Source organism: Mixophyes fleayi, chromosome 5, assembly GCF_038048845.1.
Source record: "Mixophyes fleayi isolate aMixFle1 chromosome 5, aMixFle1.hap1, whole genome shotgun sequence".
NCBI lineage: Eukaryota > Metazoa > Chordata > Amphibia > Anura > Limnodynastidae > Mixophyes > Mixophyes fleayi.
The window spans coordinates 257,502,948-257,520,549 of record NC_134406.1 but is presented as its reverse complement, the minus strand read 5'-3'; the positions used below and the strand labels follow the sequence as shown (position 1 = coordinate 257,520,549).

General features: G+C 38.4%; 1 protein-coding gene across 1 annotated transcript in view; it reads left to right on the top strand.

The window, feature by feature from the left end:
• The window catches only part of CSMD3 (CUB and Sushi multiple domains 3), an 853,424-nt gene that overhangs the window by 673,189 nt on the left and 162,633 nt on the right, over positions 1-17,602 (top strand). The window contains exons 39-42 of the mRNA XM_075213978.1: positions 4,851-4,969; positions 5,725-5,794; positions 7,788-7,904; positions 9,379-9,588. Coding sequence (XP_075070079.1) covers positions 4,851-4,969; positions 5,725-5,794; positions 7,788-7,904; positions 9,379-9,588 — 516 coding nt within the window. The remainder of the gene's footprint in view (positions 1-4,850; positions 4,970-5,724; positions 5,795-7,787; positions 7,905-9,378; positions 9,589-17,602) is intronic.

Below are 17,602 nucleotides of genomic sequence, written 5' to 3'. Positions count from 1 at the left end.
TTAAAGACCCAAGATCTCTCCTCTAGGCCGAAGCCTTTCCAGTGTACTAGGTATTGGAAACGACCTCGAACTTTGCGTTCAGCAAGAACTTGGCTAATATCATATTCATTGCCCATAGTAGTGGAAATGGCCTGAGGAACAGTAGAGGTATGAACAAATTTGTTTAGGGCCCTGCTCGAGGAGGAGGCGCAGGGACGGCGTCTGTCACTTTAAATATGTGATAGTGCAACTTAAATAGTAAATAATCTATCTATAATATAAAAGCCTAGTGGCGTGTGTTAGTCTGTGTGTGTGTGGAAAAAAAAACAAGCTGCAGCGCCACCTGCTGGGCGGAGTTAAACACTGACCTACTAAATTCTTAGTGTTCGTGGAAAAAAAAACTCAGAAAGGGCTGAAATTTGGTATACTAAGATGTTTTTAATTTGTTAATTTAATTTGTTAATTGTTAAAAGTGTTTATAAAGATTTTAAAAAAATATATATATATTTCTTGAAGGAGAAGTGACAGTTGGGAGTGGTTGGTGGTTGCCGGGGTTGACGGTGGGGATTGGTTGGTGGTTGCCGGGGGTGACAGAGCGAGAGGAGTGTGATACTCAGGACCCCTGAGAGAGATCCCTGTGTCTGGATAGAAAACTGGATAGATGTGGCGATAAAGATGAAGGATGAGGTGATGGAGAAAAATGATGAGGTGGTGACATGTGGACAAAACAACGTTAAAAAAGGGCGCTTGCATCGGGAAGTAACGCTCTTCCCCTGAGGAGGCCTGGGCTAGGCCCAAATGCATGACAAGAACCTTTTTAACACCTTAAGTAGCTTGATTTGACTAGAATGCATGAGTATCATGCACGGGTTAACTTGTATATTATATTACAGGATATGTCTACCATACAGTGACATTGATGTATTGGTTTGTACTTGTCTTCCTGAGATTTTTGCTAAATGTATTGTTTGATCTTTCAAACATCTTCTGTGCTTTATACCTATGTCTTTACATCATCAGGGATTGTTATTGTGGTTTTGTTGCCCTTAAATATAGTACAAAACATCCCTCTGGTCATAATTATAACCATTGCGGAGAGCACAGCAGAACTATGTTGTATCCACAATGGAAAAACAAACAAACAAATAACAAAATGCTGATGATATAAATATCTGTCCAAAAAGGACAAATGTAAGCTAAATAGAAGATGTATATTATTTTCTAACACTACAAAATGATGATTCCAATAGTTTCAATAGAGAAACCCACAGTCCTATTTTTGTAACTGATTATATTTTCTTATACATGATAGAGTTCAAATTGTTCATTTTTATTTCATTTTCTCTTTTTAATAAACAAAAAAAAACATTTTAAAGATTTGTCAAACTTGATATCTCTGCAACTTTATATCTAAACATAAAAAAGCTTTGCAACCTTCATACATATTTTTTTTAACAGACATAAACTTTATTAGAGTGAAAGAAACAATTTTCAGATGTCCTAATGACTTTAATGCAGCTGATAGTTTTGGCTTGAATTCACCTCGAAAAATCTTGATTATTTAATTACTGTAATTAGTTTGCAGATTTTCAAGCAGCGTCAAAAAGAAGTTAATTAGAAAACATGAATAGATAATGTTCACTGAACTCAAAACACCTGCTGTTTAGCAAATGAAATGTTGATCTATTAATGTTTCCTAGACTTTAGAATTTGCTATTAACAATAATAATGACAGGTGCTTATATTATATAATTGATTTTTTACATTTGAACAACAGAAACAAATATTCTACCCCCGCCCTGGTGACGTTTCTTGATGCTGAATAGGGGTAGATGTATCAAATCTTCTAAAAAGGAAACATGGATTTCGGGAAGTCCTCACAGACTCCCTGAAAAGTAAGCATCCTCCTGGATTGTTGAGCAGGCAGGGATTTAATGGCACGATCGTGCCATTAAGCCCCCCACCTTCAGTGGTCACATGACTTCTCCTCCAGGATCTTCCAGAGGAGAGAATTTAAAAGTAGGGAAGTATGTTATAGCATCTCTTCTGCAGCAGTGTACATAGAATATTTGCCATTCACATCCTTCCCTGCCCCTTTGGAGCTTACATCATCAACATCATCATCAGCTATTTAAATAGCACCACTTAGTCTGCAGCGCTGTACAGAGAACTCACTCACATCAGTCCATGCCCCATTGGAGCTTACAATCTAAATTCCCTAACATACAGCCAATTAACCTACTAGTATGTTTTTTGGAATTTGGGAGGAAATTGGAGCATCCGGAGGAAACCCAAGCAAATACAGGGAGAACATACAAATTCCACACAGATAAGACCATGGTCAGGAATCTAATGACCCCAGTGCTGTGAGGCAGAAGTGCTAACCACTTAACCATCATGCTGTCCAGGTTTGCACCTACATGCCTTGTCAAGGTTTTTTCCACATTTGTACATGGTTTTAATGGTAGTAACATCAACTCACTTACATCAACTTAGTCTAAATTCCCTAACACACACACTGACACACGCAGACTTGGGTTAATTTTGCCATCAGCCAATTAAACTACCAGGATGTTTTTGGAATGTGGGAGAAAAGCGGAGCACTCAGACGATACCCACGCAATCCCAGGGAGAACATACAAACTCCAGAAAGATAGGGCTCTGGTTGGGAATCAAACTCAAAACCCCTTCACTGTGAGGCAGAAGTGCTAGTTATCTTTTTGTTTGAAATTACAGTGCCCAGATAAGGTTCCTATAATTTTAAATAGAAAAACAAGATATCCATGTGTCAGGAAGATAGTTTGGTCCGCGCTTCTGTTTGACTGTCATATAAAGTTTAATTGTTATAGGGCATTATTCATTTTAGTCATTTTAATCCAGACGCATCAACAGTCTGAATTTTAGTTAAGCATTTTTTTTTTATTTACATAGAAAATAGTGCTGTTCGTGTGAAACCTTGCCACACAATAGCCTTGAGCATGGACCTTACATTTTGTAGAAGCAAATAAAATAATGTCACGTTCACTTTTGTTTAATAAAGCATGGTGAATCCTGCATTTCTCATCGTTGTAAATGATGGTGCAGTGTCTAGCAGCGACAATAGACCCTAAATGTGTTCCAGAATTATGCAGCTGGTCTTAGTACCTAAGCTGATAACAGGGATATAAATGCTGATAGCTGGACTCTAGTAATTTGTATGAATTCAATTAGTATTACCTGCAAACAGAGAAAGGCATTTGTCAATGTCAATGTTCCATACAAAATTCCATTACTCTCAAATGTTTTCTATAGTAAATAGGATTGTGGTTTAGTTTAACCATCTCCAAGTAAAGTGTTTGAAATGCAGCCTGCTGATCTTCACCATAGTCCGGGCCCTCTGTCCTTTGACTGCATTTATAGATTAGAAGCTCTAAATCACAGCATATACTCAACACATATCCTCTCCACTTGTATAACCTTGTAAACTGCCATCAAGCAGAATGATAAAAACATAGTAATAATAATAATAATAATAATAATAATAATAATAATAATAATAATAATATTAATAATAAAAAATAATAAAAATAATAATAATAAATAGCAATAATAGTTCAATCAGAAACCGGTCAAAATTTTGTTACGTCTAGAGATGGTCATTTTTATGGATACTAAATATTTCTTTACCCCCTTCTATCCAACTATTTCCGTTTCTATTTTCTTTCTCCTCTTTATTGTTATATTGAAAAACTTTTAGGGCTAGATTTACTAAACGGCGGGTTTGAAAAATTGGAGATGTTGCCTATAGCAACCAATCAGATTCTAGCTATCATTTTGTAGAATGTACTAAATAAATGATAGCTAGGATCTGATTGGTTGCTATAGGCAACATCTCCACTTTTTCAAACCCGCCGTTTAGTAAATCCTGCCCTTGATATTCAGCATTATATCCTCTCTGAGATTCCTTTCTGTTTCCATCAGTTCCATGTCCTGAAAACTGGCGTACATTATCTTATGGATTCTCCAAAGTTATGTTTGATAACGTGCCATAAATGATTAGGGAAAAACTAGTATGTGCACTATTTGGTGTTGTAGTGTATAGTCAGATAAAGGTTTCTGATGTACAACTTGCAGGGAGTATTTAATTTGATACTCACCAACGTCACTGCAATGTGTTCAGTTGCTAATAAAATAAAGTTCCATCAATCTCTTCTCATCCTGGGTTGAATTAATACTCTCTGCTGCCCGAGTCACTACCCCATCCTTATAAACATATCTTTAATAGACCCTTCCTATTGTTCTTTCAACAACTCCCACCTACCATCTATATGATCCATATGACGTTTAAATCACTGCAAAATGATCGGTCCAGTCATACAGTTTGCTCACACATACATATTACATTTAACGCTTGCCACATGCATGGTAATTTTCATGGTTGGTCGAACAAGACCCAAGATTGACACACATATAGGTGGCCCACTTGGATGGGATTAGGCTTTTCGATGTTCCGGCTGAAAGACCAGATCATGCCAGAGCATGTCCAGTTAGGGAAGTCTACTCCACCTGCAGAAAACTCATATATCATGTGTGCTGGCATAGGTACTTCACCCAGTGTGTGTAAATGAGAGAATCATTTATGTTAGCCGTTTTTTGTATATTGTAAGCAACATTGGAACTTTCAGGCTCTTTTGGGCTCCAGAGAGGCTAATGCTGCCATTCTCCTAATACAAAGTGTCTCCTTTTTCCTCTGTTCAGAAATTTACAAATTATGGAGCGTGGGCTGAATTTTCTATAAAACTAGTTAGTGTTATATAGTCACTTTGGTACACGCAAGCTGTTCTCTTTGTGGTAACAAGTAAACATTAGTATTCTTATTGTTTATTTTTCAGCAATAGGCCTTGATTCATGTCCAGAACCACTAATGCCAAGTAACGGGATAAAAGTCGGTGACCGATACATGGTTGGGGATGTGGTATCGTTTAATTGCGATCAAGGGTACTCTCTTCAGGTAATGCAATATTATTTATGGTTAAAGGCTAATTTAATATATTTGCTTTCTATTATGCTAGAGAAAGCAATAACATTGGGGATTTTATAAGAGTTGATGGGACAGATGGATAGAAAGAATTTAGGTGCTACTTGTAGGTCAAAAAATTACTCCACACAAGATTTTTATTTGTTAAATAAGCCCCCAGTTCCCATCTAGCAAAACCTCAATGGTTCCCATACCAGCCCATAGCCACGTCATCTGGGAAAAAATTTCACTTGCCAATTTTTGCAGACCCTTGTGGATCCTGAAATCACAAATGGCGGCTGCCAACATGTTCAGTCAGTCTACAACTGTTATCTATAGGGAGGTTAGGAGCATCGGCACACTGTAGGCACTGCTTGGGATCAGTTTCTCAGAGAGGGAGTGTAATGGGATTTAAACATTTGGGGATTAAGATTTTCTCTAAGGCTATTGCTCTTCTAAGACCTACCAAGAGCGTATTTGTCATTTCCCCAGAACTTATATGTCCACCTCACTGCAGATGCTAAGTTTTAGCTAAACCATCACTTGACAACCATCTCGGTTGGTGTTGTTGTCAGCTCCACCCCTGTCCTAACATCTCCCCGAGCTGTTGACTACACAGTGGGGATGACAACAAAGTGTAGATTTTTTAATGACCTTGCAGCATTCTCAGTGCCAGTGCCAAACCTCTAAGATTGCGACTGCATGAATTGTAATTCAATATCATATCATCATTCCTTTATTTTCCACAGGGACATTCTCACATCACATGTATGCCTGGCCCAGTAAGAAGATGGAACTATCCTATTCCTATCTGCATTGGTAAGTACATATTACTGAAATAATTTCCCTATGTCGTCCGTTTTACATATAACATGTAAGATGATGTAGGGAAATCTGTTTGATTGAGGTCACAATTATAATATACAATGATTAAGAAATATTGCAATCTCAACAGTGACTAATAAGCAGCATTCAACGGCCGCAACGTAAAAAACATGTTCCTGAGTTGTTGATTGGTTAAGCTATTTATTTAAGTGTTAATAGAACTTAACCCTTAATGAACATATATAACTAAATAGTCTGAGAACTGCCACATACAGTCACATGTGCAGAGTGTATGTATAGACTTCAGGGCATTTGAACATAAACATTTTTGTGCAGGTTTGCTTGGACTCTTCTCGTTGAGGGTATCATTTATTGTAAAATGCATTAGGGGCTGTGGCTAGAGATTAGGAACTAGGATTAGGAACTGGGTTTAGGGCTAGAAGACTGGGTCGGGTATTGGGGATAGGAACTTTATTGAATGGTGAATATATGAACCACATTTAAATGAATGTGTGTAAGTCATCATTGCTTCAAAATTGTACAGTTCAAATATACAAAATCCAAATGTCATTGCTCAAATGATACATGCTCTTTTCAAAATGATCTGTCAAAAGTTCACACTGAGAGGGCAGAAAATGTGTGTTTCAGTATATATCTATTTATTAATTGTTTATTTTTATGTTTTCAAATTTGACATCCACATTTTGCCGAAATGGTGCATTATTGAGGTTAATGAACACAAAAGGCCTGATACTGAGTTGGATGCATAGGCGTAGAACAAAAAAGATAACGGTCCAAAAAAGGGGCATAATTATGCATTCAATTAACACTAAAATTAACTGTTTCAAGGGAAATTACAAAGAACTTCCAACAAAAAGCTTTAGTAACATAAGTAGAAGTAATACAAGAGGAGGCTATATCATAAGCACAAAAACGTTCTTAAACTGCATACAGTTGATTCTTGTTCATTGCACAAAACCTCTCCTACCATTTAGCCTTATACTCTAAACCCTGTATATAAATAAGGACACTGACAACTTTGAATTTTTGGCAAAATAGGTGACATTTTATTGATTAATAGAAATATGATGGCAGCGAAAACAACTGTAAGTCAGCTAACAGCTAGTAGCAAAACCAAACAGTCTACAGCCACCTACACTAACCACTGGTATCAGGACATCGTCCTTTACGATTGGCCAGTGCTAAATCTTGCATCATTGTGACTACTCCCCCTCTGAGCTCACAATGCCATGTCCACACAAAGCAGTTCGAGGGGCCCCCTACACAAAGGGATCAAGAGCCAGGGTGCTTCGAAGGAGGTAGTGACGTGCAGCCAATCAGCGATAGCACCATGTGAATTAATCGCTCAAATCAAATGCTTTCCCGCCAACTGTGCCTCCTCTGATATCGGGGAAAAAAGAATATGGTTAAAATATCACACATAAATGCAGGGAGGGTGGGAGAAGATTCGTGCAGCAAAGAAACCCAGCAACCACTGGGGGGAGAACAAATGGGGCATACAGGGCCCCTCTCCCATGTATATTATAGGATGGAATATGTAGGCAGAATTAACCCCTATTAGGTAATTGAATGACAGATGCGTTTACGTGCATTTGGCTTATGGCCTCACTTGTCATTAACATTTGTTTTGATCATGAAAAATGCATTCTCTATTAGGTCTGACTTAAATAAAATAAAAATATTTCTAAAATACGCTCACTAAATCATATAATATAAGCAAAAACAATAAATAAATATTATTGTACTAGGACTGTATTTAACCTCTCCTTCCAAACTTACTCTCTCCAAGCATAAGGAGGTGCAAATGTCAGATGCGACCAGTCCTGCATACTGACGTGTGCATAGGCATTTTTAACCATATGCAGTGCAAATATACTTAATTTACTCATCATGACTCCCATAGTGCACAATCAACCTGCTCTTCATCTGTTGAGGTTGTTGACAGCAGTTCGTCGTTCTCTTCTAGCACAGTGCGGTGGAGCTATGTCTGATTTCGGGGGCGTAATACTCAGCCCTGGATTTCCTGGAAACTACCCGAGTAGTTTAGACTGCACATGGACCATCAAACTGCCCATTGGATTTGGTAGGTGTCTGTTAGTATGTATACCAATAATTCTGCAATTGTTGGACAAGTCTCAGAATTGTGATATTGAAAAAAGTATTTTTTGCCTTCATGCACATGTGAATAAATATTACTTCCGTTGATTGAATAATGCTACCATTAATTTAGTTGCCAGAATTAAGTTAACTTTGTGGGAACTAACAGCAGCAATCCCATGAAAGATATCTGTGTTTTTTAAGCATAAATCATTGTGGCATGCTATAAGATGAATCTTGATATTTACAATTTTTTATTTGTTTGTATTTTCATGCTGATATCAACGATTTACAATTCAACAGAGTGTCATGAAATACCATGATAGCCACAGTCACATGGCAGATAATGTAGGCTTAATACATCATGTGCCATGTGACTGTGGCTACCATGTTATTTCTCCTTCTCCCCCTTCCATCACATGACACAGTGAGAGCAATGAGACTGTGTCTGTGTTGCAGACTGTGTCTGGCAGCCATATCTGGTGGGATCCAGATATTTTAAGATTTGTAGGAGTAGAGCTAATAAAAATACATGCTTAAAAGTCACTTAACTTACTATTTAAAGAACCAAAAACCTTCTTTTTTGCATTGCTTATTTAAGGTTGCCTTGACTAGGAAACAAAGGAAGGAATCATTCATAGCTAGTGTTTAGCAATTAGGCAAGATCGGATTTCGGTTTGTGTTATATTTTTGTCTAATGGTCACATTGATGAAGCAGCTCACCTGAAAGAGGACACTCCCCTCTTTGAAATGTAACACCTGCTCACCTGTGTGTGGAGTGGTATTGGGTCTTCCATTTCTCCTCCCCAAAGGTAGATCGAGGGTTCAGTCTTTCAGGGTCATGTATGTTGTGTTAATCCTGTAAAGAACTGCCTACACTGGTGGCACTATATCAATACATACATGTCAACAACAAAAATGGCTTTAGCACTTAATAGCTCTTAGTGGTAAATGTATTAAACCTTCTATAAAGGAAAAGTGGAGGTGTTGCCTATAGCAACCAATCAGATTCTAACTATCATTTACCCACTACATTCTAAAAAATAATAACTAGAACCTGATTAGTTGCTATAGGCAACATCTCCACTTTTCCTTTATAGAAGGTTTGATACACTTATACATTAGTAAGTCTTTATGTTTTACATATATAATATCTTGAAGCTTTTACACATATAATGGTGAATATTATTGGAAAATGCCTTCAGATCAAGCAGTTGGTTTTCCATTTATTTTAGGTATTCTCAAGATATTTTTTTTCCAATTAATCATAATATAGTTTCCGTTTCGGACTGTAGTTGTTCTCTTTCAGAACTGAGTACTCCCACCAAACAAAGCCGTCCACATTCTGTAGAGAATAAAAAAAGAAGAAGTGCAATAAACAGCTTGAAGCACATTTTGCAACTGCTGTTTTAATTAAATGTATCGCTAAGTAATGCAATGTACGTGATTTATCTTATCAGGTGTGCATCTACAATTTGTCAATTTCTCTACTGAAACAATACACGATTACCTAGAAGTACGGAGCGGATCTGCAGACATTGGCTCAGTAATTGGCAGATTAAGTGGTCCTCAGGTGCCTGCTTCTCTGTTCAGCACAACCCATGAGACCAGCTTGTATTTCCATAGTGATTATTCTCAGAACAAACAGGGATTTCACATCATTTATCAAGGTAAGCAACACACTTTGCTATTCTAATGCAATCAATAAAAAGTTTTTGAAATCTGCATTTACAAACTTTGTGCACAGTAGTCTGTCTATTTATAAAATGACTGTGAGTCTGCCGAACAAGGTGCTCGGAGATTTGTAGTTAGGGAAATGGCAAACTGGGAGAAAATGATATCTCTCAGTGCTAAAATTCCTGGTCAAACTTAATTCTCTGTGGCCCTAAGTCTTTTATTGTATTTAAAGTATATATTTTAGGAGTTATAGATAGTGTTAAGCCATTGGCATCAACCTATAAATTGAGCTAAATAATATGCCTGAAATAGTTGATGAGTTTATACTTAAAGACACAAGACAACATTGTTGTGTGACAGGACATTTAGCTTATGAGTCACTTTTACTTTTGCAGTCTGGCTGGGCCGAAATGCAAATGTAGACTTAACCTCATGTATCAAGCTACCATTGCCCCATAGATTGTAAGCTTGCGAGCAGGGTCTTCTTATCTTTCTTTGTTGTACCCAGTTTGTTTATTAGTTTACTGTGTTTGTCCCCAATTTAAAAGCACTACAGAATATGTTGGCGCTATATAAATAAATGATGATGATCTGTCCAGCATAGTGCTTGTTCTATACTTTAGAGAAAGCAAACATTGCGGTGTGGTGAATCTCTGTATTGCAGCACAGCATAGTCACAACAGACTGAGTGCCTCATGTAGAGTTGTACGCGTTTTACGTAAACATACAGGAGTAAAATGCATCTAGCTCTGCTTCAGTACCGTATGCTCTTGTTTGATACCAGGGGGTAAATGTATCAATATGCGGGTTCTTCAACACCCGCGTGTTCAGCCTCTTCCGCGATTAAATTTCAAGCGGCGCTGCATTGTAAAGGGAAGTTAACCCTTTACAATGCAGCGCCGCTTGAAATTTAATCGCGGAAGAGGCTGAACACGCGGGTGTTGAAGAACCCGCATATTGATACATTTACCCCCAGATGTAAGAAAACATAGAATGCATCTTCACAGTGTTAATAGTAAAAACTAAAGTCTTATTACCCAATTTGTACACATTATAATACTGTAATGAAGTGTCTTATACATAAGAGAAAAGTGTCTGGACAGTGTTATTAATAAATACGAAAGTTGCATTTACAGTGTAACATTCAATTAATTACAGACACAAATGCAAACTTAAAGTACAAATTAAATTCAGTTAAACACAAACATCTGTTTTCTTTCACTTCAAAAATCAAATGGAAATCTTTCTGCAGCAGTCTATATGCAAATATAAATGAAGTAATGTGTATAAATGGACGCAACTTCATATAATATACTAATGCTTTATTTACTATCAGTGGGAGGGATCCAGATGCAATCAGCTAGTCAGAAGCGGCTGATTGCATAAGAAGCATCATCATCATTAGCATGTATTTAACTCCAGGGATCAAGCACCCGCCTAACATACATACAGGCCGGATTAAGGGAATAGAGGCCCCTGGGCTAAGGGGGCCTCCATTCCCCCATGAGGCCCCCCTGTGAGGTCCCCCCTGTTAGCCATCCCCGCCGCCACGTGAGGTCCCTCCTGTTAGCCTTCACCGCCGCCGCGTGAGGTCCCTCCTGTTAGCCGTCACCGCCGCCGTGTAAGGTCCCCCCTGTTAGTTGCCTGCTGCCACACCCCAAGCGCTTACCTCCTTCTCCTGTCACTGTAGTCCTTCTGTGGCGCGCTGTAAGCTCCTTACTGAGGAAATCTCGTGACACTCTCACAAGATTTTCTCAGTAAGGAGATTACTGAGTTCCGCGGAAGGACTACAGTGACAGACTCCGCAGCATTCATCAGGCCTAGGGCGCCCCCGCACCGATCAATAATGTGGCTGAGCACTTTCAAGGGCCCCCTGCATGCCCGAGGCCCCTGGGTTGCAGCCCAGTTAGACCTCGGGTTAATCCGGCCCTGCATACGTATATGCGTCTATGTCCAGTTCTAATTCGGTCCCGTTTACGTGAATATGCCCTTACTGTAGACAGCCTATGCTTGGCCGGCCCTTCCCAACCCCCCTGCACCTCTTAGTGCAGGGAGGCGTAAGGGTAAATTGCGATCGAAGCTGCATAGGTCGGAAGCGTCAGTTTTTTTCATGTGCATGCGCTGTACGGAAATGTATATTTTACACAAATGCACTTGCTTACAACTCTACATGAGCCCCAATGTTATTAGCTGGTCTCCTAGTAATATAGGGTCTGAGTCATTAAGGAGCGCAAGCCAAAAAATGGAGTAAATTTGATCCTGGGCATGTTACAATGCAAGGGGTGCAACTTAATTTATTATTTTGCATGTAAGGAACAAACTGGCTTTATGGCTTTATTTTTATACTGAAATTGAAAGTTGATCTAGGACATGCCCTACCCCAACTATAAATCTGTTCTGTCCCCAGATATTAAATTGACCTCTCCCTCCAATGCAGCATGATTTTGCCATGGTGAAAAGTTACTCCTTTTTTATGCTTTGCTCTCCTTATTGACTCAGGCCTGGCTGTGTGTGTTTTCTACAGCAGCAGATTGATGGTATTACACAGACAGGTAGTAATATAATATCAAGCATAACTGACATGCTAAGCTTTGTATTCCAATTATTTGTTCTGTATCAGATTCTATTATGACAGTGTCATAAAGATGTGAGAAGTGACCTTTGCTCTCTGTAATGTAGAGAGAGACAGCAATTGTTCAATCCCAGAGTTGCAGTAGAAAGTCAGCCTCAGACTGAGCAATATATTCTAAACGGGCAATGCATATATCAGTCCTTTCACTTGTCCACAGATTCAACCTACAGATTAATGTTCCATTGTGGTCATATATATGTGACCTGTTATTGAGGTCAAAGCTTGACTGTTCACACAGATAGTGGTTTACCTGCTCTAACTTGTTACAAAAACATAAAACATCAATATAAAACAATATATCTCAGGTACATTGATTTGCTGGTCAATCATAGTTTACTATTTAAATTATCTTATTGATTCTATTACAGTGGAACTAAATGTATCAACTAAAAACATTTCTGTTCTCCCAGCTTTGCTGACTGGAGGCTATAGTTGTGTCTCTTAAAGCAGCACTGGCCCCTAGAAATGAACATATAATTAATTTGACTATCTTTGGGGTTGCACAATAAAAACATAGGTCTAAAACTTTTTTTGTAGACTGTCCTCGTTTAAACAGTCACCCAATGCGTAATGAATAAACAAGGTGAAACAAAAGCCTGTTGTAGCATAAAATGCTGCTGGGACAACAGTGAAAGAGTTGAAGGTGGGGTCTCCTTTAAACTGCAATATAAATGTAGGCGTTTTTGTCGTTGAGACAGCTTTTTTGTATTTAAAAATAAAAATAGTTAAACCTATGGCTCTATAGCTATTTTGGAACTACAAGTTGCAGCTTTCCCTCTGGCAGGACATGCAGAGCGTTATAGTTCTACAATACTGATGAGCTAAAGCCACTAATAAAAGTGAAGTGTCATTGCTGGCCCACTTACCTAGCAGTTTGTATTCTGAACTGTCTGCTTCTTCTCTGTAGCTTCTCTGGAGCAGTACAGGAGAGTATAGTCCATCCACAATGGGAAGCTTGTATTGCTATACAAAATAAACATATTATATATTATATATACATATAAACATATTACTATATTTGTTCCCAATTGCGCTAGGGAATTTGCTGGCGCTATATAAATAAATGATAATGATGGTGATGCTATGTTATTGCAAGTCTGATATTTTAAGGGCTCTCATTATAAATATAAAAACTCTCTCTCGGTCTGTCATTGTTCCTATTAACAATGTATCTGTCACCTACACAGAGAAGAAGCAGCTGTTTTATGAGCTCAACCAATATTTATGAAAACGCAGTATGCGCATCTATTAGGAAAGAACTAGAGATACTCAGGCTCGGTTCCCCGAGAAACGAACATTCCCGAACTTAGCAGATCCGCGCTTTTTTGGATTTGAAAACGAGGCAAAACGTCATCGTTATGTCGTCGGATCTCGCGATTTTTGGATTCCTTTTTAAGATCCAACATAACGGTGGGTGGGAGGGGCCAAGAACAATTCCATCTTGCAGCATTTTTCTTTTCTGCCACTGCTGTGTGCCAATGTGTCCTAGATGTGCTAAGGACTGCCGTGTGTTTGTGTCTTTGCTCTGTCGCTTACCATTCAGCCAGATCGCTGCAGTATTTGTCCGAAAGTGTATGAAAATAATATTGTGACCTGTGAGGTGGTCAAAATTGACTACAAATGACTTGAAATTAGTGTTATTGAGGTTAATAATAATATTGGAACAAAAAAAGAGCAAAATTATGTGATTTTAGCATATTTTAGGATTTTTTCTAAAAAATCCAATACCAAAACTAAAACACACGAGGGCGGTATTGCTAAAACCAAAACCAAAGCACGAAGCTAATCCAGATCCAAAACCGAAGCCAAAACTAGTTCACGGGGGTCAGTGAGCCTCTCTAGAGAGAACCATTGATATCACAGAGGTACTTTTTGGCAGACACCATGTTTTGGGCTCAGCTAACATTCATGAGAATGTAGACTATGGATTCCAAATAGCTCCACCTAATGTGTATGTAAAAGCCACAAAACATTGCAGCAAAATAGTGGGAAGGGTCCACAGATCTGTGACCCCCACTGTAGAATTTTCGATTATAGTGATGGGGCCAGGTAGAATTTTCGATTATAGTGATGGGGCCAGGAATTGTCTGTTGAAAGCCATTAGTAATAAACAAAGTAGTAAAAAAAATGTCCGAAAAGGTAAAAAATAAAAGTAAAAATATATAATGTACATTATATTGTCTCTATCCCAATAACTGCAAGTAAACTAAAGTAAAGTACAAGACTTATCAGCTTTTTTGGAACTACAAGTCGCATCATGCCCTCTGGCAAGGCATGCAGGGTCTTGTAGTTCTACAGTGCTAAAGAGCCACACAATGACAAAAGTAAAACGCTTGTCATTGTTTACAGTCCCACTTACCTTGCTTGTAGTGTATCCTGTAGCTTCTTCAGTGTGGTGTGTCTGCCTCCCCATAGTCCTGTACATCTGGCCAAATGGTACAGGAGCTGATGAGGGACAAAAAGGCTCTCCTCTGGAGTGCAGAAATGACGCGTCAGTGTCATTTTTGTGTCAAGCCGGACTGTAGAGCCGCACAGGCAACAAGTGTTGCAGCTGCTTATTAGGAGCATTTAACAATAATTGAGGAGGCTTACTGACCCATGAGAGATGGGGCCGGGGTATGTGCACCCTGGACCCAACCCCCCCCCCTTAATCCGGCTCTGTTATCAGGTCATCTTATTCTTACCTTATAAATGATACTGAGCATAGTATTTACTACTGTTTGTTGCATTTGCTTTGAAAGGAACACTGAGCTGTGAAAATAGCCATGTCGTAGATCCAAAATGTCCGTATATTGTGCGTACATTTCTGCATGCACGTTTAGGTATGAAATGATGTGTGTTGTTGTTGACAGGTTGACTTTTCTGGAAGGAACTGCTAAAGAGTATAACGAACAAAAGACAGGTCTATTTATTAAAAGGTGGCGATAGGGCTGGTTTTCTATCGCCGCTTATCACAGCACAACAGTTCATTAATGCAAAATTGTTTTCCCCTGCAAACCCACCAAAAATAGAAATATAATAACAGTGCAGGAGTTTATTTCTAACCCTTCTAGCAATAATGTTAATGTTTCATCCGCTGGCGATAACCGCCACTGGGCCCGATGGTGGATCCTATGAATTCAAGGGGATCTTTCTACTTTGGCAGCCCATTGCACCCCCAGGTTTCCAAAACACCCCTCTAAGCCCTATTTCTGCTCTGAAAAAAGCAGATCAGAGTCCCCATCTGAGCGGCGCATTCTCAGAAGACTCCCAGTAGACTATGGCAGCATTTACAGGCCTCTACCCAAGTTCTGCTATGGGCCGGTGATGGACTTCTTCATGCCCGGGTTTACCTGTCAATCACTCTAAAATAGTTTATATAACTTGTTTGTGTTTCTTTTTTTAAATCAGGGAAGTTGCATTAAAGGAACATTAAGGTGATCATAAAAGTATTATGGTGGCTCACTTTTCTTTTTTTAGTGAAATATACAGAGAACAATTTTCTTTGCACAGAGGAAACATATTCTGTATTACCATTTGAAGAACAATACATGCTGCTTACACATCAGGCATTTTTTCTCCTTTAAATATGCTAAAATTGCTGTAAAATATATCAGTAATTTTAGCTACAGGCATATCTAATGTTCTCCAGGAGATGGTTTGGGATTAGGGGACATTGACTGAGATAACACGAAAGAAACATGCTTCCGTATTTGCACAAAGTAATTTATTTGGCAGAATGAAATCATTAATTCTTGACAAAACTATTTAATACTGTAATTGGAAGAAATGGCTAACTTTCTGCATTTCTGAATGAGCCTTTTTTTGTGAGAACATCTTACTAATATATCAAGAAATCGGAATTAAAGGTTTAATTCTGTTCAAAGAAAGTTAATTTTATGTAATTTTAAAAAAAGTATTCAGTATATTGAAATAGAAAATAAAATACACGTACTAGCTATGCTCCTTACATTGACTCCTTACATTGACATTGACAGGTTTATCATCACTTAAATGGGCAGGACAACAATTGTATCATAGTGCAGTGGAGGTGGGGCCATGGTAAGATGATTTGCATAAGCAGGACCGCCCACTGATGCACGATGACACAAACATGAGTGATACAAATCAATTCATGAAGGCTTGGCCCAAGAAAGAGAAACAAGATCCGGCAGAAGTTTGGACTTCGCTTCCAGGAGTCCGGGAGGAGTCCCCGAAATTCGGGAGTCCCCTGGACATTCTGGAGAAGTAGACAAGCATGTTAAAAGTACAATTTCTTCCATATTTGTAGGACAAAGCTAAAACAACAGCCTCTCCATTTACAAAAGAACATAAACCATTGCAATTTTACCTTTAAATATAATTTTTTTAAATTTGGAATCTCTTTGCATATTTGCTTTATATAAAATGTTATTAAATGTCAGCTATGTTTAAAGATCACTAAACCGAACATATACACTGTCTTACATAAAGTAATAATAACATTCACAAATATGTGCAGATGTTTGCATACCATGACAGAACTTAACATTTTTTTATATTGAAACTACATTTGCTGCACAGCTTAGTGCAAGTTATTGTTTTCTGTTACCGGTAATTTTTGCTAAAAAAAAGTTCTCTGGTGATGTCTACTGTGCATAGGAATTACATGATTCTTTGCAATTATAGCGCTACAACTTTGATTGAGATATCTTCAGTTCTGATAAACATCTGTAACTTTTATATATATGCATGTCTGAGTTTTATGAGTAGTTATTTTGTATAGGCAAGTATTTTAGATGTTATGGTCCTTTAAGGCTTTTTCTTTAAAGTGTACCCATTTATCTATTGTTAGCAATTGTCTCTTCACCCTGCTAGTAGTGCTGATATAACTGCAATCTTTCTTCCCCTGGCTAAGAGCTGAAATCCCCCTTCTTGCAAATAACTAACACGAGAGTTTCCAGCACTAAGACTTGGACTTGGAATACAAGGACCAGAAGGACTAAGATCAGGAGGACTAAGATTATGTGGACAAAATCCATGAGGACTAAGATCAGGAGGATTTAGACTACGCGGACTAAGTCCATGAGGGCTAAGATCAGGAGGATTTAGACTACGTGGACTAAGTCCATGAGAACTAAGTCCATGAGGACTAAGATCAGGAGGACTAAGACTACACAGACTAAGTACATGAGGACTAAGATCAGGAGGACTGAGACTACGCAGACTAAGTACATGAGGACTAAGATCAAGAGGACTAAAACTACACAGACTAAATCCATGAAGAGTAAGATCAGGAGGACTAAGACATATGATGTCACTAGGAGGCAGTGGGGCGTTCTCTACTGGCTAATTTCAACCAGAGAGCCTACCAGATTGCAACAAGCACAAGAAAAGCACAGGAAAAACATTTGTTT